The sequence below is a fragment of the Pimephales promelas genome, chromosome 6 (assembly GCF_988280905.1).
Source record: "Pimephales promelas chromosome 6, fPimPro1.hap1.1, whole genome shotgun sequence".
Lineage (NCBI taxonomy): Eukaryota > Metazoa > Chordata > Actinopteri > Cypriniformes > Leuciscidae > Pimephales > Pimephales promelas.
In genome coordinates, this window is record NC_142774.1 from 18,785,683 (window position 1) to 18,805,730 (window position 20,048).

Sequence of the window (20,048 nt, forward strand, 5' to 3'; positions counted from 1 at the left end):
ATTGGTTGGTTTTACATTTCAGCCTTAATTGTGTTAAAGCACTTTCCGTTCTCCCCTACAGCAATAGCCTATTACAAATTAAAATTTGCTTATCTACATCAGGGGGTTATTGCAGTTTGCACCGAACAACCACACAAGCATTACCTCTTTATCTCTGTTTATCTCTTTGTCTGTGGTTGTGAGCATGAATTCTCAGATGTGCAAATGAACACAGACCTCACAGCCTCTAATCTCTGGTTTGTAAGACCCCCTGTGTTTTACACAATGTGTGGTTGAACCTGGCTAAAAGCCTTAGTATACTGTCCCAAATCTGTTTTTAGACAATTGGGGCATTGAAACAAGCATTCTAATAAAACTGAGCTTGTTTAATGCTACCAAGAGGATTGGGGATGTGGGGGTGGGGGACGCCGCAAACAAAAGGAAGACAAAGGTTAAATTGCCTATAATAAAAAAAGTGACATTTGAAATAGAAACAAATACTTGTCACTCATTTATTGACCTGTTGATATTGTCATTGAATATAGTATCATACATAATAATCAGAGTATCGATTCATAAAAAGGGTCACCAAAATACTGAAATAAACCCTCCAGAGTTTTATAAATAGCACTTCAGATGCATTATACTTACAGAATAAACAGGAGGTTTAATTTAATTAACTTGGAGAAAAAGAAACAGTCACATGAACTTCATTGAGAATGGCCGTATGAAGATCTTTCCTCTCACAGGAAAAAAATGCAGAAATGTAATATATATATATATATAAGAACATTATTGGCTTGAAATAGTCATTAATCATCCCCTCTGATTATTAGTATAGACTAGTAAATAGTAATTTAAAGGATGTTAATTCAGGATGTTCACACACAAATGAAAATGTCACCCAAAATTTCTGTCATCATTTATCTGTATGCTTTTGTCCCTCTATGGAACACAAATATTTAGAAAATGTTTGTTTTTTACCTATGGTTTGTATTTTGCCAACAGCTCGTGCAGATCTGGTCAATAAAATGTTTAACATTTTTAAAGTTGCATTCAATGAAGTAGAGGTATCAACAGATATTTTTCTTTTTTTGGCATGCGTAAGTGGCATGGAGTGTACAGATTATTGAAAGAACAAATGCTTTCTTGAAAAACAAGTATCATTAAATTATTTTTATTAAGGTCAAAAAGAAAAAAAAAACATGCATTGATGAATCATTCACAATAAGTAACATGCATTTAGAATAGAATGGGGGTGAAATGTCATTTGACTACAACTTTAAAGATGTATTATTGCAATATGCTAGTGATTAAGGCCACCACGAAAATGCACGACCTGCGAAAACAAATAGGCACACAGTGGTTGTCTGATTCACTGACCTGGCATACACAGCCACTCCCTGTGAAAGATGACACACTTTGTGTAAGCATCTCTCTCTGCACTTCAACCAGGTGAACTTTGCTGATGTCAAGAGTGTTGAAATGCAATGCCTAAGGCTAAGAATGTTCAGAAACAATGGGCGTGCCTGGATGAAAGTCTGCAATCCGACTCCTCTTTTCTCCCAACCCCTCCTTTGCCTCCATCCCTTTCTCCTGTTCTCTATCCACCCCCTTCTTATGAACATAAGCACTCCAATCACTTAGTATGCACTCCCCCTCTCTTTCCTCCTTCTCTCTGTTTCTCAGTGACATTGGTGGTCGGTGTTTCTACACAGCAGCAGCAAATAAATCTGCATGGAGAGCAGATTTATCCCAGAGCCGTAAATCTCAATTTGCTGTTGCAGTCCCATTCTGGTTGCTTTAAATCATATTAATGTCCCCTCTGTTCTGTATTTCCTCCTATGTTTTTTTCTTTCTCCTATGGTGTACACCTTTCTGGATTTTCTCTGAAGGTTTGATTCAGATTTTTAGACAGTGTTTTGAAGTCACCTCAGGGACGCTGCAGTCTGGCCAGAGAGGAAGCTGGGCTGGGGCTGAGAATGGATAGATATGTTGACAAATGCAGGTTTTGTCATGTCTGAGGGTGTAAGTCAATTAACTACAGTACGTGCACTGCTTTCAGGCGATGGATGTTGGTACTTCATTACAATGGAAATCCCATGCAACTTTTTAAAATATTTTTAAAGAAAAGTTTCTCTTTTTAACTGAACTGAATTGAAATGACAGGAAATGGAATTTACTGAATTATAATTCAAAGAAAGTCGCACTAAAACATAAATAATTACATATTCCTTTTGACTAATCATGCTGATTTTTTTCCCTGATAGTTCAATACAAAAATAATCCACATAGCCATCAAAACAGATTTGAATTTTTCCACAGCCTTTAATTTTTATCGTATAAATATTGACATAAATTTGTGGTAAATTAAAGCATTCTGCAGTGCATGTTATCTTGATTAACCTGTACTTTTAAAGTATTCATTATTACCTTAATGTGATGGATAATGTTAATAAAAATTATCTGTCTCGTCATATAATTTGGAATCAGCATTTGTAAGTAATCTGCCCAGAACTGATTCTGGAAAAGGAATTGTTCTTCCACAATCCATAACATTTGACATCTTTTACTTGTTTTTATTTTAATATTTAAATAATTTTCTAGTAATTCTACTTCCCAATTCAAAATCTACATTTTGTTTGCTACCTCAACCTCACCTCATTTGCAGGAATTCTCTGTTTAATTCTACATGGTACACATCCTTCCTGTACATTGACAGTATTAATCCTTCCCACCCTATATTAAATGGACATGAATAATTTATGATTCAGAGGGATACAGCATGGGAAATGTCACTGTACTTTTATCCACCACACTCATTTTCTGACTGATTCAATTACAAGGTATTTAAATAAATAGCAAAATTTTATTATAATGGACATTTGCAGAATCAGTTTTCTAAGGAACAGAGACCTTTAGCTTTCAAGAAAATTGAAAACATTATGGAGGATGACAATAACTGCAAAATACATTTTTAAATGCTTATGCAGAATTAAAGAGCTTTAGTACATATATATACAGTTGCGTACATGTGCAGACACATATTGGTATTGATTTGAATCTCATCGCTCTTTCCTCTCTATTGATTATTGACATGGGACTGATGTCCTCTTTACAAGAATCCATACTTGCCAACAGTGTTTGTGTGTGAGGGACACAACTGTTCCTTTATTTGTGTATCACATAATTGTATTATTTCCTAAACTAAAGAAAAACCCTTAGCACTTCACTGTCACAAGCGTGTTGTAATCACACTTCACTGTCATACGTGTGTTGTAGTCACACTTCACTCTGTCATAAGTGTGTTGTAGTCACACTCACATCACGAAATTAGGAGTATTGTACACTTTTTATCAATGCACATTATTTATAAAACTGAGTTGAAAAATGTTTTCATAGCTTCACCATACACTGTCTATACACACATTTCTGTTCACGCAGTTCTCACTCCCTAATTTTTCTCGAAAAAGGCCTCAAAAAGTAGAGACGAATTAGAATAAGTAATCCCTCAAGTACCCTTAATTCCTCAATGACACCATGTCAGTCACTATTTTACTTATATTACTTTTTCCTATTTTGTTCATTTTACATACTGAGTTTAAAGGTGCTGTATGTAACTTGTTCACTCTACTAAAGCATAAAAATACCATAATATATTTGCAGATATTTAAGAAACATGCTGAGTTCACATACTTGTTTCCCTGAAAAACACTTCTACAGCCAGTTGTTTTACTTTGAAATGTGCGTTCTGTGTTGGAATGTCTTTTGTTTTGGTCTGTGTGATTTCGCCCACTGCCAGTTCACCCAATAGTATTTCGACACCCAGAGATGCCAGTTTGCAGGAAACACAGTATATAGCAGCCAGCAAACAAAGTGGGTCAGAGATTGCAGATTTTACCCAACCTAAAAAGCCTCGGTATCCATCTAAAAAGCTCTTTGAACGAAAGCATATTAAAACACAGATGAATCAACTCATTGGGTTTAATGTCAATTGCGCTTGTTCGTGTTGCTGCATGTCCTCAAACTGGCAACCGTTGAGTCTGAGGAGGAGGGGGCGGGGGAAACAATGATCTGTGAAATTTTGAATTTGGTCTGCTGTACCTATTTAGACCACTAGTTGTCATTCTTACATACTCCAACTTTAAGTTGAACACAATTAATAATAGGTTAAGACTGTTAATGACCTATGTATAAAGTGCAATTATTTGGGTGCTATAATAATTTATGTAAAAATAGATAGTTCCAATCATGGACGCAGACCAAAGCAACAACAACTGCACAGCACCCATATAATAAAGTTATGTTAATGTTTGCATGGCAGAGCCAATGTAGCCCTGGAATTTCCTTCATGGAATTTCTTAGGCCTAAATAAAACGATGTTTTTGTGAATTTTTCATAAATTTGTGTCCTTTCAATTTTACTATTAAATACATGTTTTATAAAAGCAATGGGTCTATATGTTATATTATGAGTAAAGTGACAACAGAAGAGACTATTATTGTTTGTATTAATGTTTTATGTAAGAAAAAGTGCCTAGTTCATTTGTCAGCATTGCTTGTAGGTTTTTAAACATGTATCTTTTCTGACAAATGGAGTTCAATGACAGTACTATTTATAAAGAATACCAGGGAACAATAAAACAGTAAAGGGCTAAGCACCGAACCTTGTGGGACCCCAGTTGTGAGAATGCAGCGAGTGAGCCTTTTCAGCTGACCTAGAATGACATTTTATCTAAGCAGGATATAAACTAGTAAAGCACAAATTCAAGTGCCCATGTATTTTGAGATCAGCAGAATGATATTTCTGAACTGAAGACTGCAACAGAAAACTTCGCCACAACCCAAACCCAAAAGCAGCTACGTCAAGTTTGTCTGCCGCCTATTCAGCACAAGCTGACCAAATCGCTGCCCACCATCATCAGTTGAGTCACCTCACCTCGCTGATGGACGAGCTGGTCAAAGTTGTTTGAGGTCTCCAAGCTTCATCAGCCGAGCCGCCATCTCCACCTGACATCGCAGCTGTTGTCAGCCCGGGAAAGAGCACTGGCGATCGCTTGTTGGAACTCATGCAAGGAAGATCAACCACTGCTGAGCATGCTCTCTCGCATTGCACCCAGGCCGCACAGACTTCCTGGAACGATGACACGCTCAATTCAATTTTCTGAAGAACTAAACCATGATCTACGCATCTCCTGCCCATCCATACCTCGCTCAACCGCCTCTTGTCCGGTGAGTCCAGACCTTGAAGCACCATACCTCACCACGTCTGTGTTTGTGCCCATTGTCATAACGACGAACGGTAAGCGGATACCCACCAGATCTCTGTTGCCGCTGGGAATTTTGTTTCAACAGACTTTGCCGTCTTTACAACATTCCTCTAATCCGTTGCTCTTCCTCCCTCGCAGTTGAAGCAATCGACGGAAGGCCATTGGTCAAATCTCTCACCTTACCCAGGAACTCCGGCTGCAGACAGGGGCGCTCCACTCTGAGGTAATCCAATTGTATGTTTTCCAGGGTCCACACACCACAGTGATCCTCGGCCTGCCATGGCTTCACAAAAACAATCCTCAAATTCACTGGAAAACTAACCAGATTACCCGCTGGGACACATCCTGTCAATCCAAGTGCCTCATTCCCGTTGCCCCGTCCTCCATCCAGGTCATCTCTGTGCCCATGGACAGGGATGACCTGAATGGTCTTCCCTCCAAATATCATGACCTGGCAGAGGCCTTTAGCAAAGCTGGAGCCTCTCAGCTTCCACCTCATCGCGACAGCGACTGTGCCATCGACCAGCTACCTGGTTCTGTACCTCCCAAGGGCTGTATCTTCCCTCTTTCCTAACCAGAATACGAAGCGATGAGGAAATACATTGAGGAGGAGCTTGCAAAGGGCTTCATTCACCCATCAACATCCCCTGCATCCGCCGGGTTCTTTGTCCAGAAGAAGAAAGGAGGTCTTCGACCCTGAATCGATTACCGTCCCCTGAATGACATCACCATAAAGTTTCGCTATCTGCTCCCACTGGTACCTGCCACCTTGGAGTTACTTTGTACCGCCAAGTACTTCACCAAGCTCGATCTACACTGTACCTACAATCTTATCCGCATCAGGTAGGGGTATGAGTACCAGGTCATGCTGTTCAGCCTGGCGAACAGTCCTTCTGTCTTCCTGTCTTTTATCAATAAGATCTTCAGAGACATGCTCCACTGTACCGTCGTTGTGTACATTGATGACATCCTGATTTACTCCGACACCCTCTTGGACCATGTGCGGCACGTTCATGCCGTCCTCATTTACCACCATCTATATGCCAAGCTGGAGAAGTTTGAATTCCACCAGACCTCCATTTCGTTCTTAGGGTATGTCATCAGCCCAGACAGAGTTTCTATGGACGAGGGTAAGGTCAAAGCAGTCCGTGATTGGCCATGACCCACAACCCTGAAGGAGCTGCAGAGCTTCCTCGTATTTGCTAACTTTTATCAACGGTTCATAAGGGACTTTAGTGCCGTGACCAACCCTCTCACTTCTCTGGTAAAGAAAGGAACACATTGTCTCCCGTGGAATAACTCTGCCACCCAGGCTTTTAACTTGCTCAAACAACATTTTACCACAGAGCCCATCTTTCACCATCCTGACCCCGGGCTACCGTTCATAGTTGAGGTGGATGCCTCGAACACTGCTCTGGGGGCCATCCTCTCACAACATCAAGGTTCACCCCCCAAGCTGTACCCTTGTGCCTACTACTCGCGTAAGCTTAACGTCGCCGAGATAAATTACAACATGGGTGATCGGGAGCTGCTGGCCATGAAGGCTGCTTTCGAGGAGTTGCGGCATTGGCTTGAGGGCGCTCTCCATCCTTTCGTCGTACTCACCGACCATAAGAACCAGGAGTATCTGCGTACCGCAAAGAGGCTAAACCCCAGGCAGGCTCGTTGGTCGCTATTCTTCACCCGGTTTCACTTCACAGTCACTTATCGACCAGATTCTAAGAATGCAAAGGCAGACGCCCTGTCATGCCCATCCAAGCTCGGGGCATCCAGGTATCACCGCCACCATCCAGCTACTCCAGAACCATTATTGTTGGCCCTCTTAGCCTCCTTAGCCCATGTCCAACACTGCCGGGTCTGCAACACTCAGAAGTCGTCACGTCAACTACCTGCAGCTCTGTAACACCAGTCTCTTTCCATCTAGATCTACCTAAACAGTACAGACTCGCTTCCACTTTCATGTCTCTCTTTTCAAACCTGCTGATGGTCCCAACGAGAGGGTGGAGGGGAGATCCAAGGACCAGACTCCCCAGCCCATTCTAGTGGAAGGCGAGGAGGCCTATCAGGTTCAGGAGCTCGTGGACTCCAGACGTCGAGGCAGTTCCCTGCAGTACCTAGTTCATTGGGAGGGATGCGGCCCTTAGGAACATTCTTGGGTAAACGCTTCTGACATCCTGGATCACAGCCTGATTACTAACTTCCACCTGGCTCATCCCACCAAGCCGGCCCCTAGACGATGTGGAAGACGTGGAATGTGGAATGTGGATGTGGAAGTCGTCAGGCTCCTCGCGCCGGGAGTCGCTCACAGGGAGGGGGCTCTGTCACAATCCCGGACTCAACAACCTCTGTTTCTGGCCAGCAGAGAGCGCCCTCGTCCGAGTACTGATCTTCACTTGCACCGCATTTCCCATAAGCCTCTCTAATGACTCCAATCACCATGCCCAGCTGCAGGCTATCTACCAGGCTATTTAACCACACCACAAGCAGCTCTCAGTGCAAAATTTTGTTTTGCTTTTGTGAACACTACCGAGCGTTATTCCCAGTGATTGTCTGACTGTTTCTCGACCCCTACTATCTCTGATTTCTCTGCCTGGATCATGGTCCTTGCCTGTCTGCTGCCTGTCCTGACCTTCTGCCTGGAATTAGACCCCGATTAAGCCTTGCCTTTTGCTTTAAGTTTGCTGTCATTGACCTCTGCCTGTTTGAGTATTCTCTCAATAAACTTATTCTCAGAGGTGGAAAGAGTACTGAAAATTTGTACTCAAGTACAAGTACAAGTAGTTGCTAAAATAATACTCGATTACAAGCAAAAGTACTGGTGTTAAAAATGTACTTAAGTAAAAGTACAAAGTACCCCTCTCAAAAACTACTCAAGTACTAATTACTAATTACTTTTAGCCTATAATATTTATTTACTTTTATGGAAACCAAGTTATAAAAATGGTCTAATATGATTATTATTATTAATTAATTATAATGCAAAATAAATAAGCTTATTGGGTTATTTTATTTAAAAAACTTCTTCTTTTTCTTTTTTTTTTTACAATAAAGATTTCCAAAAGTACCCTACTAATATTTCAAAAGTTTCAAAAGTTATCAGCATTTAGCACACAAATGTGGCATCTAGACAGACTGACAATCAGTGCAGTTACACTGTTATGCCAGTGGGTCATGGCCGGCAAGATACTGTTTTTATGAAAGAGTCATTATTAAACTCTTCATTCTAAGCTTAAAACACGGATTCAATATTAATATAACAATGTGTTGACAATGACATACAATGTAACTTTTTAATCTAAGTTTACAATGCTAAATCTTTATTACGGTATATGTGCTTGTCACCTAACGCTGAAGCTCATGTTTCAAGTGATGTTTTTAGTCAAATTATCGTGAGGTCTACCCAACTTTAAAAACAAAAACAACTGAACTATCACATATCACTGCAGAAACAAAGTTTCTATAAAACGTCTCCTTTCCTTCCTCTGTATAAGAACAACTCCTCCATGTGGGGTCATGGGCACTCGTCATCTGGTATTTTTTCGGAATTTTCAGTGAATTCAGTGTCTCTAATGTCCATGTCCATTACGACAAAGTTCTTTGATAACACTAAAATACAAACTGAAGGACGTGTGAGGACGAATATAGCTCTCCAGGAACCGGGCTTTTTTCCCCGCTCCAAATACAAGGGTTTTTATTGGCCCGCCCACGATCAGTTATTTCCATTGGATACCCAAATGCTGGTCAAAGATTTGAATATTTGTTGAATTCAAATTGTACAAGTACTTTGTAATTAATGGGATTTTTAAAGTAGTGAAGTACATTACTTAACTTAATTTGTATTCAAGTACAAGGAAAATTACAGACTAAAAAATGTACTCATAAAAGTACAAGTACACGAAAAAACTACTTAATTACAGTAATCTGAGTAGTTGTAATTCGTTACTTCCACCTCTGCTTACTCTGCAAATGGATCATTCTGAGACTGGTGATTCGCAACAACACTTGAGAAATCATACTGGCTTAGTGTAGATGCTTTGGCTGAAAGAACTTTGGCAAAAGTAAAGCAGCTTGAAAAGGGTGACCATGTCAAGCCTGACCGTTTAGGGTCCAACAAGTTGTTATTGAAATTTATATACAATGTTATTTTAACATTATTTTAGGAGGTTTGAGAATAATGTTACTGAATGTTGAAGGTTTTATTTTTAAGAGGGTATCGTTATCTTTGTCTTTTTTTTTTTTTTTTTTTGAAAATGCTCAGCAAACTTGAACAGGCTGATACGACTTTCAGCACATTTTTGCTTGTTATTTAGTTAACCATTCACAACAGGTCTTTTAAGAACTATGGAGATTCTTGAAGGTCAGTCAATTTTGGGTGGTGTGAAAGCAAACAGTAATTTTTTTTTGAGATTATGTTCTTTTATATGCATGCAGTGACAGTAAGAAATTATGATAAGCTTGTTGAGCTTGTTGATGTCTTGGCATACTGTCAATACTGTCAAAATAATTCACACAGCCATCAAAGCAGATTTGAATTTTGACACAGCATTTCAAATGGGCTCATACTGTATTAATATTGACATAAATTTGTGGTAAATTAAAACATTATGGGCAGTGCTGGGTAAAGGAATAATTATGTAATCTTGATTAACAAATGAAGTACTTGTAATTAGATGTGAAATCAACATTATAAACAATTTAGGCAAAAGTAATCAGAACGTATTCAAATTATATTACCTTATGTTGATTTATGTGGGCGGGGTTGAGGAAAATAACTGTAAATACAATAATGATTATTTTTACTGTACACCACATATTTGTGGCTGTTTCTGCCTGAGCAAACAAAAGCAAACTAAATCTTGCCGAGAGACATGGCAAAACACACACAGAGGGAATGAGGTGGAAAACAGAGTAATGCCATGGCAACAGGAAACAATACTGTAAGAACTTGTACCCAGTATGCATATTGGTGTGTGAATAAGATTACTGTGACTTTTTATTACAGTTTGGCTGAGTGCACTCTGGAACTCTGAATATTTTTAGGGGTTATTTCCCACACGTTTCAAGAATAAATTTATCAAGTCTTAATGTGCACAATTACGCAAAACCCATGACCAGCATTGATTTGGCAGATAGAGAGTTTTGTTGCCAAATGTTACAATTACACAAATAAGTGAAAAGTGTTCCGTTGGGGGGACTGGCCTTTGAGATTAACTGTAGATTGTTATTTTTTTAACCAAAGGTTAGTGTTTGAGAATCCCAGGACTATGTAGCATATATGACTGGTTTTGTGTGTGTGTTTGTACTTTTCAGATGTCTGACACATTGTCGTCCTCAGCTATTCCCTGTCCCTTTCCCTCTCCTCAGAAGCCAAGACTTCCTTCCAGTTGTTTTTGTTGAATCCAAACAGCCATTAAGCCATTGTTGTTAAAAATAAAACTTTAGTGGAAAAAAGAGCAAGGTTGGGAAACATGACAGTCACAGGAACGGCCATGAGCATGTGTGATGATGGTTTCACACATAAATTTCAACTGCAGATATGGGGTGTGTCTATAACTGCCTCTGTCATTATACACTGGAATTTGTTACTGTTATAAACCTGAATAAAATGTGTGAACATATGCTGTTTTGTATGTTGTTTCAAACTATCTCCGTACCCTATTAATTTTATCCATGCTCTATTTCACAGTGCATTCTTTATGTTCATGTTGGGTGTGAGGAGGGGGGTAGGGGGTGGGATGGGGTAGAGAGAGGGAGGAAGAGAAATAAAACAAGAATGTGACTTTGCCGGTTTTCCTCACATTTGTATTGGTCTTTTTCAAAACCACGTGTTTGTATGTATGAACTCTGTGATTCATTGTACCTCATTTTCTCTAGTGAAAGGAAAATGGGTCCCACACTGTAAAAGAAAAATTGTCAAACCGGTTTTCTCCACAGATAAACCAAACAAAACGTTTCACCACACACACACACAATATGCAACCTCAGGGCACACATAGCTGCCAGTATTCAACCTTGTCCTTAAGGACAAGTACAAGCAGACTGCATCTGTTGCATTTCTTTCTCGCAATCCAAGAGGCGCAAACCATCAAGACCTGCACCTCATCCTCCCTGAATTTGCACAGCTTTTGTGCGAGCTGGCTCAGCTGGAATAAAATGGGAAGACTCCGGAGAGTTGAACAGGTCTACATGTGCGTCCCTGAAACATCTTCAAATCTGCTGTGGATGGAGACTCTACTCTTCTATGAGCAGTGTTCATTTCGTTGACAAATAATTTTCGTCATTATTTTCGTCAACAATATTTTTCCACAGACTAAAATGAGACGGGTTTAAATGACGACAACTATGACGAAATGTTATTGACATTTTCGCCAACGAATAAAAAGACAAAAATTTTAGGGAGGGACGATTGGGGAAGAGATCCTTTCAGAACTGATTTGTGTTTGTAGTAGATGCTGATCTCCCAGAAAATGTAAACGTCTGGGAGAAAGAGAAGAGCAGACATATGGATAGATCTGAATAAAAGTGTAGACACGAAAGAGAGCTTTATTTGGTATGTTTTTCTGTGCGCACACACAAACACACACATCTGACCTGAAGTGTGCAGCCCTGCACAGACAGTGCGCAAGGACTGAATTGAGCTCTCTTTCACATCTGAATGAGCAAATACTCACAACATTATGTCTAAATATCCGTTTTGGAGAGTATTCACTTAAACACAGTCGGTTATGTCTTTACATCAATGCAATTGGATTTGCACACTCGGTCTTAAAGTGACAGTGCGAAATAAACCTATTGCCGTCTGTCAAGTCAAGTCAAGTCACATTTATTTATATAGCGCTTTTCACAATACAGATTGTATCAAAGCAGCTTCACACTGATAACATGAAAGTAGCACAACACAGATCAACAACATTGCTAAACACTAAATAACCCCAACTGAGCAAGCTCAAAGCAAGCCAAAAGCAAGGCGACAGTGGCAAGGAACCAAACTCCATCAGATTGGATGGAGAAAAAACCTTGGGAGAACCCAGGCTCAGTCGGGGGCCAGTTCTCCTCTGGCTTACATTCATATTGTTTAAATATAAATATTAAATATAAATATTGTTTATGAATAAAACGGCGCCATAACATATCGCAGGCGTTGAGTCGTCTCCTCACTGGCGTTGGTCCTCTCATCGCAGGCGTTGAGTCGTCTCATCACAGGCGTTGGGGCATTCGAAATCCCCGTGAGAGGCTGGATACAAAACTGGACCTGACGAATGCCATTTTTCTCGGGACAAGCGTCCCGAGATAACAGCAGAAAGGCAGATGGGAAATAATTAGCATAGCTGATGTTCATAATGATTTCCGTTATAACTCACAAACTCTCCGTAACCTGAACTCTCCGCAACCCAGTCTGTACACTTAATATTTATCAAACAACAAAATAAAAAGAGAATAGCATTCACTGCTCTTTAATAGCTTTAATAAGGATTAATTACATTGAATTCATACAAACAAATATGTCTGCATAAAAAAATACTGTAAATCTCAAGCTGTCTGGCTGACATCTCGCCATGAATGAAGGAATATCACCTGCAGCTCAACGTGACAAACACTGAGCTTCTCGTCCTCCCTGACTATCTGTCACTACAGCATGACTTCACTATCCAGCTAGATTCTTCTTCAATTTCCCCATCAAGGTTGGTCAGAAATCTTGGAGTAATCTTTGATGACCAGCTGACCTTCACAGACCACATTACAAAGACAGCTCGATCATGCAGGTTTGCAATGCACAACATCAGGAAGATTAGACCTTTCCTAACTGAGCAGGCAACACAACTACTTGTCCATGCCCTGGTTATTTCTAGGCTTGATACTGCAATGCTCTTCTGGCTGGACTCCCATCATGTGCAACTAAACCTCTACAAATGTTCCAGAATGCTGCTGCTCGTCTTGTCTTCAACCAGCCCAAAAGGGCCCACGTCACTCCTCTGTTCATCTCCCTGCACTGGCTACCACTCGCTGCTCGCATCAAGTTCAAGGCGTTGACACTTGCTTACAGATCGACCACTGGCTCAGCTCCCTCCTACTTTCACTCGCTCCTACGAGTCTATATCCCTACCAGAAGCCTACGATCGATCGATGAACGACGGCTCCCGACGGCTCCCGCCTGTGATGGTACCATCACAGTGAGGCACAAAATCACTCTCCAGAACATTCACGGTTCCATGCTGGTGGAATGATCTGCCCATCCTCATCCGGAATGCAGAATCCCTGACAGCATTCAAATACAACTGAAAACTCATCTCTTCTGTGAGCACTTATGCTACTCTGAGCAATGTTTGAACTTTGTATTTTGAGCACTTCTTGTGTTGTTATCGCCTCTTCAAGATGGCTCGTTTGGTTCAGTCATCAGTCCAAGTCGCTTTGCATAAAAGCGTCTGCTAAATGACTAAATGTAAATGTAATGTTGCATCTGTTGTGACAAAAACATGCCTGGACACTTGTTCTAGGGGGATTCAGCCTGGGGTTGAAAAAACAGCGACAGATCGGTGTGATTTCACCCGATGTGTGCCACGGTGCCATGCCTATCTCGGGACTCTGCCATGTAGCCAGTGCTGAAGTGGTCTCATATGAAGCAATCCGAGCAGTGTGACCCCTGCTATGGATGTCATATGCCCTGGAATCGCTGTCCTGCCCCTGAAAGAATTCAAGTAGTTTAGCACTGATTGGGCATGCCGTCATGTTGACCAAGTCCAACTCCATACCGAGAAAAGAGATAGTGGGAATGCATGGAGAGCATGCATGTTTCCCAGATGGTTGAGGTACCGGAGCACCCCTGTGTTCGTATACAAATGATCTTGAGAGTGGGCCAGAATGAGCCAGTTCTTGAGGTAGTTGCGTATGAGAATGCTCATCTCCCTTAGCAGGGCAAGGGTAACCTTTCTTGAAGACGTGGGTGACAGGGACAGCCCAAAGGGACTTTGAAGACCAAAAGACCTTGTACTCATATGGCCGCGCCTCAAACTCAAAGCGCACAAGTATAAGTATAAAGGTCAAGGTATAGATTAAGACATGAAAGTCTGGACTAAAGTCTGGCAAACCAAACTGGGGGGGAATGCACTTGAGGATGTGAGAAGCTTGTGAAGGGACACAAGACAAGCAGATCCAAGATCATCTAAAACCCACTGCCTTTCTTGGGTACGTTGAAGTATGGGTTGTAAAACCCTGGCCTCTTCTCTGCTGAAGAGACCAGCTCTGTTGCTTCCTTTTCCAGCACGACCGCAATTTCCGGACGCAGGACAGAAGCATCGTTGTCTGCCACTGAGGTAAACCGGACGCTGCTGAATCTGGGGGGATGTCAGGTGAACTGAATCGCATAGCCTTGTCTGATCGTCCGAATGAGCCTGTGAGACAGGCTGGGAAGGTGGGAAGCACTAGCCAGGCCCCCAGACATTACCCGGCCCTTCTCCGGGGGAAAGAGTGGCAATAGTAGATAGGAATCAAACTTTTTAAATGCATTGGAGTCTCAATCTCAACATTGTGATGGTCATCTTCCTGCAGTGGGTACATGACTCAACAAACGCTACCTCAGCATGCTCACTTGAACGATGATTGTCAAGAACACAGTGAGAAAACCGCTCGGCTCTGAAGTGAAAGCTTATATGAGGAAGGGTTGCATGCTGCCTCATATATCAGTATGTATGGGGATGGCTTACCATGCAAATCTCACTCGTCAATGTCCATTTGCTTGTTTTGTTGGGCTTTCAGGCGAGATCCCATTGTGCCAATCAGATCTGGCGTAACGTCGAACGTGACTGACTGATAGGGAAAGACGAGATCTTCTGTAAGGGAGTTACAGAAGAGTTACAGTTTTACAGAAGAGTTACAGTTTTTTATTGAAAAAAAAATGCTAACCTTAAATCTGTGCCTCTTTGTCAAAAATATTTGCATTTATTGCTTATTTTTTTAATATAGGGACACCATGGAAATGATCTGCGGTTCTAATTCGATCCGATTAAACAAAAAGAAGAAAAAAAAAGAAGAAAAAACTGTGTTTTGGAATTTGATCTTTTTGATGTTGTGCTAGGGCAGCTCTTTTACCTATGCAGAAAGGGTTCAGACACAGGTCAGCTTCACTAATCTGGACTCATAAAGGACATTTCATTAAGTTAAGTAATTTTACCTTAAGAAGAACATAATTAGATTTAGGCAGACATCCCACCAGAGACAATAACTGAACTCGTGGTGGCTTCCAAGGCATGATGGTCTGATATTTCTCAAAAATGACAGGAGAATTGTTATTGATTTAAGTAACTTCTGAGTGACTTTTCCCTCTGTCTTGTTTTCTAACGCACACACATGATTTTAATTTCATGCTTATTTTCAGGCTCTCCTAAATTCAACTTAGATGGTTTGCTATTCCATAAACAGTGCAAAGGGATGCGTTTGTTCCAAAGTTACAGCCAATAAACTCCGGAAGCTCTCGCTATTTTGGGGTGTTAAAGGACATGACCTGGCTTTAAAAATGCATAGGGAGACAAACATGCTTTCTTGCTCGCTTTCAGAACATTTTACGTGCATCTTTATCACCCTAACTTTCGCAGTTCATCTTTCACTCTCTTTTCAGAGTCAGGTGATGTAAGTTTATAGTGTCTGTAAAGCATTCCTGTGGGTTAGCCGCTCTTAATGATCATGTGATTCCACTACAGACTGATAAAGTGATACTGTGAGAATCTAGACTTTCACCAACACAGTGTAATCCTCATTTTCTAGAAATAGCCCTACAAAAAGTATTCTAATTTTCATGTTTTTATAATTTTATCACAATTACCAATTACAATCTAATTCACAAATTCATTCTAATTTAAAAATAAATATAGACATTCTCAACTAAAAGCCATTCAAACCAAGCTGTATATTCACATTACATTTAAAGTCAATTAAACTTTGACTTATAGTATACAGTAGATGTTTTAGTTTAATATCTACCTAATGTGGTAATGCATAAAAAACATTTTTTTTATTTTTTTTATTTCTTTTTTTGCAAATGTGTGGGAATCTGTGTTGTGCAAGTTACTTCCAAACTGTAATACATTAGGTATTACTTGTTACTGTTATTTAAAAGTAATTCATTACCTTACAATATTACTGTCTCAGAATTGTAATGCCCTACATTACTCATGTATTACTTTTGAGTTACTTTCACCAAAATAACTAAGTAGAACGTAACTTTTGGGCTGTAACGATATGCAATATGAAACCGAAATCGCGATTCACCACACGACTCAGATCCACGAACCTACAGAATCGCGACACACCTCTTCCAACTCCCAGCGTTATTCTCCTTACCGTCCATATCCAATGCTACCTTATCTTTAAATTAGGCTATTAGTATTATTTGAAGTTAACATTTGAAGTTAACCACAAAACTAGTTGAGGATAAATTATTGAAAATTGGGGAAGTCCAGCATTATGGACATGACATTTGCAGTCAAAACTTGAAATAAAAATTCTCAGAAAATACATGTATTGAAACGTATATAGGCTACTTCCTTAAAGGACTCCAGACATTAGACAAATATCAGTCTATGTTTTATTTTTAATATTAGGGAAAAGACACACATTCATGCGTGACAAAAAAATAGGAGGCAAAATATATTTTTTGTAATTCTGTTAATTATACTGCGCAAATCGGATGAGGAAGGGTTGGCTCTCCAGTCTCCATAGAACTTAAAATATTCATTTTATTTTAGTTTTCGTGTTCGCATTTATGAGGAAAAAACAATGTTACAGACGCGACCGCTCTGAACTGGCACTAAAAGACTGCTTTAAAACTTTCACACATTCTGTTGCCTTTAAGAAGTAAAAGCAGACAATACACTGTAATACAACTGTAATACAAGCCTCACTGAACATGTAACGAGTAAAATATTACTGAAAATTGATTAGTAATGCCTTACACTACTGCGTTACAGCAAAAACTAATATGTTACAGTAATGTATTACTTTTGTAATGCGTTACTCCCAACACTGGTGGGAATACATTACAAATAACTAGAATAACAATGTGGAGTATAATAACAATACCAACCATGTTTATACTTATAATACATTAAAATAATATGGTAAGAAATACCAGTTTGCAATTTCAAGCAGCATAACGAGCTGTATGCTAAAAATAACTGGAAGCGGATGACACTGGAAGCCAGACACATTCAATTTACAAATGGCCACGTCCACTCTTACATTAAAAATAAGGTGGATACTAGAGCCTGATTTAATTTGCAGGATTCTTTAAACATATTACATTTTGCTCAAGATAAAGGTTTGTAAAGTATTTGTGACTTCGCAGGTCTACCAAACATTTCCATTTATCTCAATGGCTTGTTTAGGGAGGTACATAATTTGAAGTCTAACATCTTTTCTCATGGGCATAATTGTTTGTCAGCCAATCATCTGAGCCATAAATGCCATGTGAATAATCACTTTGGAAAAACAGGAAGATGAAAATATGATTGGCTAAAGGAACATCCTTGGTTCAAACACCCTGTTAAAGATCCATAACTTTTTAGCTGATGATAGAAGTGCATTAAGCTGGATGAGATCATCTAACATCTTATAGATAAATGTTTATATGTGAATAAAATTTATAAATTAAATTGGTTCATCATATAAAGCATTGTTTATTTTCAGAACCCGTGTTGGCCATACTACTGTTGTTCAGTATAATACAGAATAATGTGTTTGTATTTATCATGTTTTTTTTTTTATTATTGTATTGTAGTAGTGTATTTATTGTTTTAATTTTTAACCTGCTAGGGACTGCAGATGAAAATTAGCCTGGTATGGCTAAATCTGGCACATTTAATTAATGTGCATTGTCCCTTTAAATAAAGAAACTCAAACTCAGAAGACTTAACTGCATGATTGAATTTCGTATTATGATGTATTTATGAAGTTTCTAAAGTATTAAAGTTTTGGTAATAACGGAGCAGAAATATCTCAAGTTTCAGTAAAAACACTTTTTGAAGATGGACAAAGCATGTTTCATGTTTGGGCTAACTAACCGTTTAATTATTATTATTATTATTATTTTTTTAGTAAAGTTCCTGTGTCTCTCTGTGTGCGTGTAAGAGTAAAAGAGAGAGTAAATGAAATTGCAAGCTCTGTTTATAATTATAAACAGATGCACTGACAAACTTTTACTGTCTGGTTGAACTGTTTTACTGAATGCTTGAACCACACCCAGCGGGTTTATAAACCACAGTTATAGAGCAATGTAAAGGGAGGGACAAGAGAGATGAGGAAGAGGATAAGGGAGATGGTTGGGATATGATACACGCATTAATTCACACCAACTCACTGTATGAAACACATGTTTGACCTCCGGCAAGGATCAACCTGAAAGATGGTATTTTATTTGCAATTAATTGCTTTGTTTCCATGGAGAATACTTAACACCCACAGTTACAGAAGACACATGCACACCGACACCCTTAAGGAAAGAAAAATGCTTAACCAATCACAACCTCCTGCCTACTCTTACAAAAAAGAACTATATTTCAAGTTTACTTTATTAAGTACTTAGGCCTAAGTAAAGTTCAAATATATTTTTAAATATACTTTATGTAGCAAATTACTAATATCAATGTACTAGAAGTAAACTTGTAAGTGTACTAATTCAATACTTCTTGGGTTCGGGAAGAGTAAAGTAGATTTGAAATAAATTCCTTCAAACTAGTTTATATGACAGTGTGTACAACTATGTGAATAAAGTATTTAATAGGCTAGTCTGCAAAAGTTACCTTGAAAAAAACCTTTACAGTGTAATGAATTGCTTAAAATTGTTGAAAAAAAAACCCCTAAAAGCGGCTTCAATAAAAGGGGCTTCAATAAAAGTTCTCCACACGGCTCAGGTGGGTTAATAAAGGCATTCAGAAGAAAAATATCCACAGATTCTTTTTGTAACAAAAGTAATTCTTTTTGTCCCTTTTGATAAAAGTATTACAGATTCCAAATTTTTTACCAGTAGTGTAAAGAATTTTAAACTATACAAACTGTATATTCTATCCCATAAACCTAAACCTCCCCCTAAAAACACAGAAAACCTTTGGGATTTTTACATAAAAAACAAACAAAACAAAACATAATTTAGTATGATTTATATATGGGGACCAAATGGCCCCACAAGATCAAACATTTCTGGTATTACACACACTCGCGTGGAAGCCCCACCTGCACAGCTCCTTCTAATCTTCAAACACACCTCACCACCCCTCGATTCCTCCCAGCCCTCCAGCTCTCTTTTTCACATGCTCCTGCAGGTCGTCTTGTTCTGTTCTGTTCTGTTCTCAGAATGCATTTGAGCTACTGACGGCAGTGAACATTTTACGCAACAGACCTGTGACTGAAATTTTGGCTGTTTACCAGCTATTTTCAAAAATGGTTGTACATGGTGTCCCAAAACAAAATGTACACACAGACTTCAAAAGAAATTGCTTTTGTGCACTAATATTAGTTTCTTATCATTCAAAAGCATAAATGTGTTTGTCTAATGTGTTTAAAGGCTGTCTGATATGACCATCAAGGACATTCTTATATCAGCATCGTCTTTGAACCCCTTAGCTACACACTGATGGAATACATCAAGAGGGACAGAGACCTTTAGAACTTTGAAACTCTATTCGACCGAGAACATGAGATGAGCAGATCTATCAACTTCATCTGGAAGTGATATTCGCAAAAGCACAACTGACAGGTGTGCAGGTCACATCAAGGGAATAAAGGGATTGGATTTGGGGGGGAAATGTTGGAA

At 39.3% G+C, this 20,048-nt stretch overlaps 1 protein-coding gene across 1 annotated transcript in view; it reads right to left on the minus strand.

Moving 5' to 3' along the window:
* Window positions 1-12,055: 12,055 nt before the first annotated feature.
* The window catches only part of metap1d (methionyl aminopeptidase type 1D (mitochondrial)), a 31,248-nt gene continuing 23,255 nt past the window's right edge, over window positions 12,056-20,048 (minus strand). Inside the window, exon 10 of the mRNA XM_039657431.2 lies at window positions 12,056-15,075. Within this exon, the coding sequence (XP_039513365.2) occupies window positions 14,967-15,075 (109 nt within the window). The 3' untranslated portion in view covers window positions 12,056-14,966. The remainder of the gene's footprint in view (window positions 15,076-20,048) is intronic.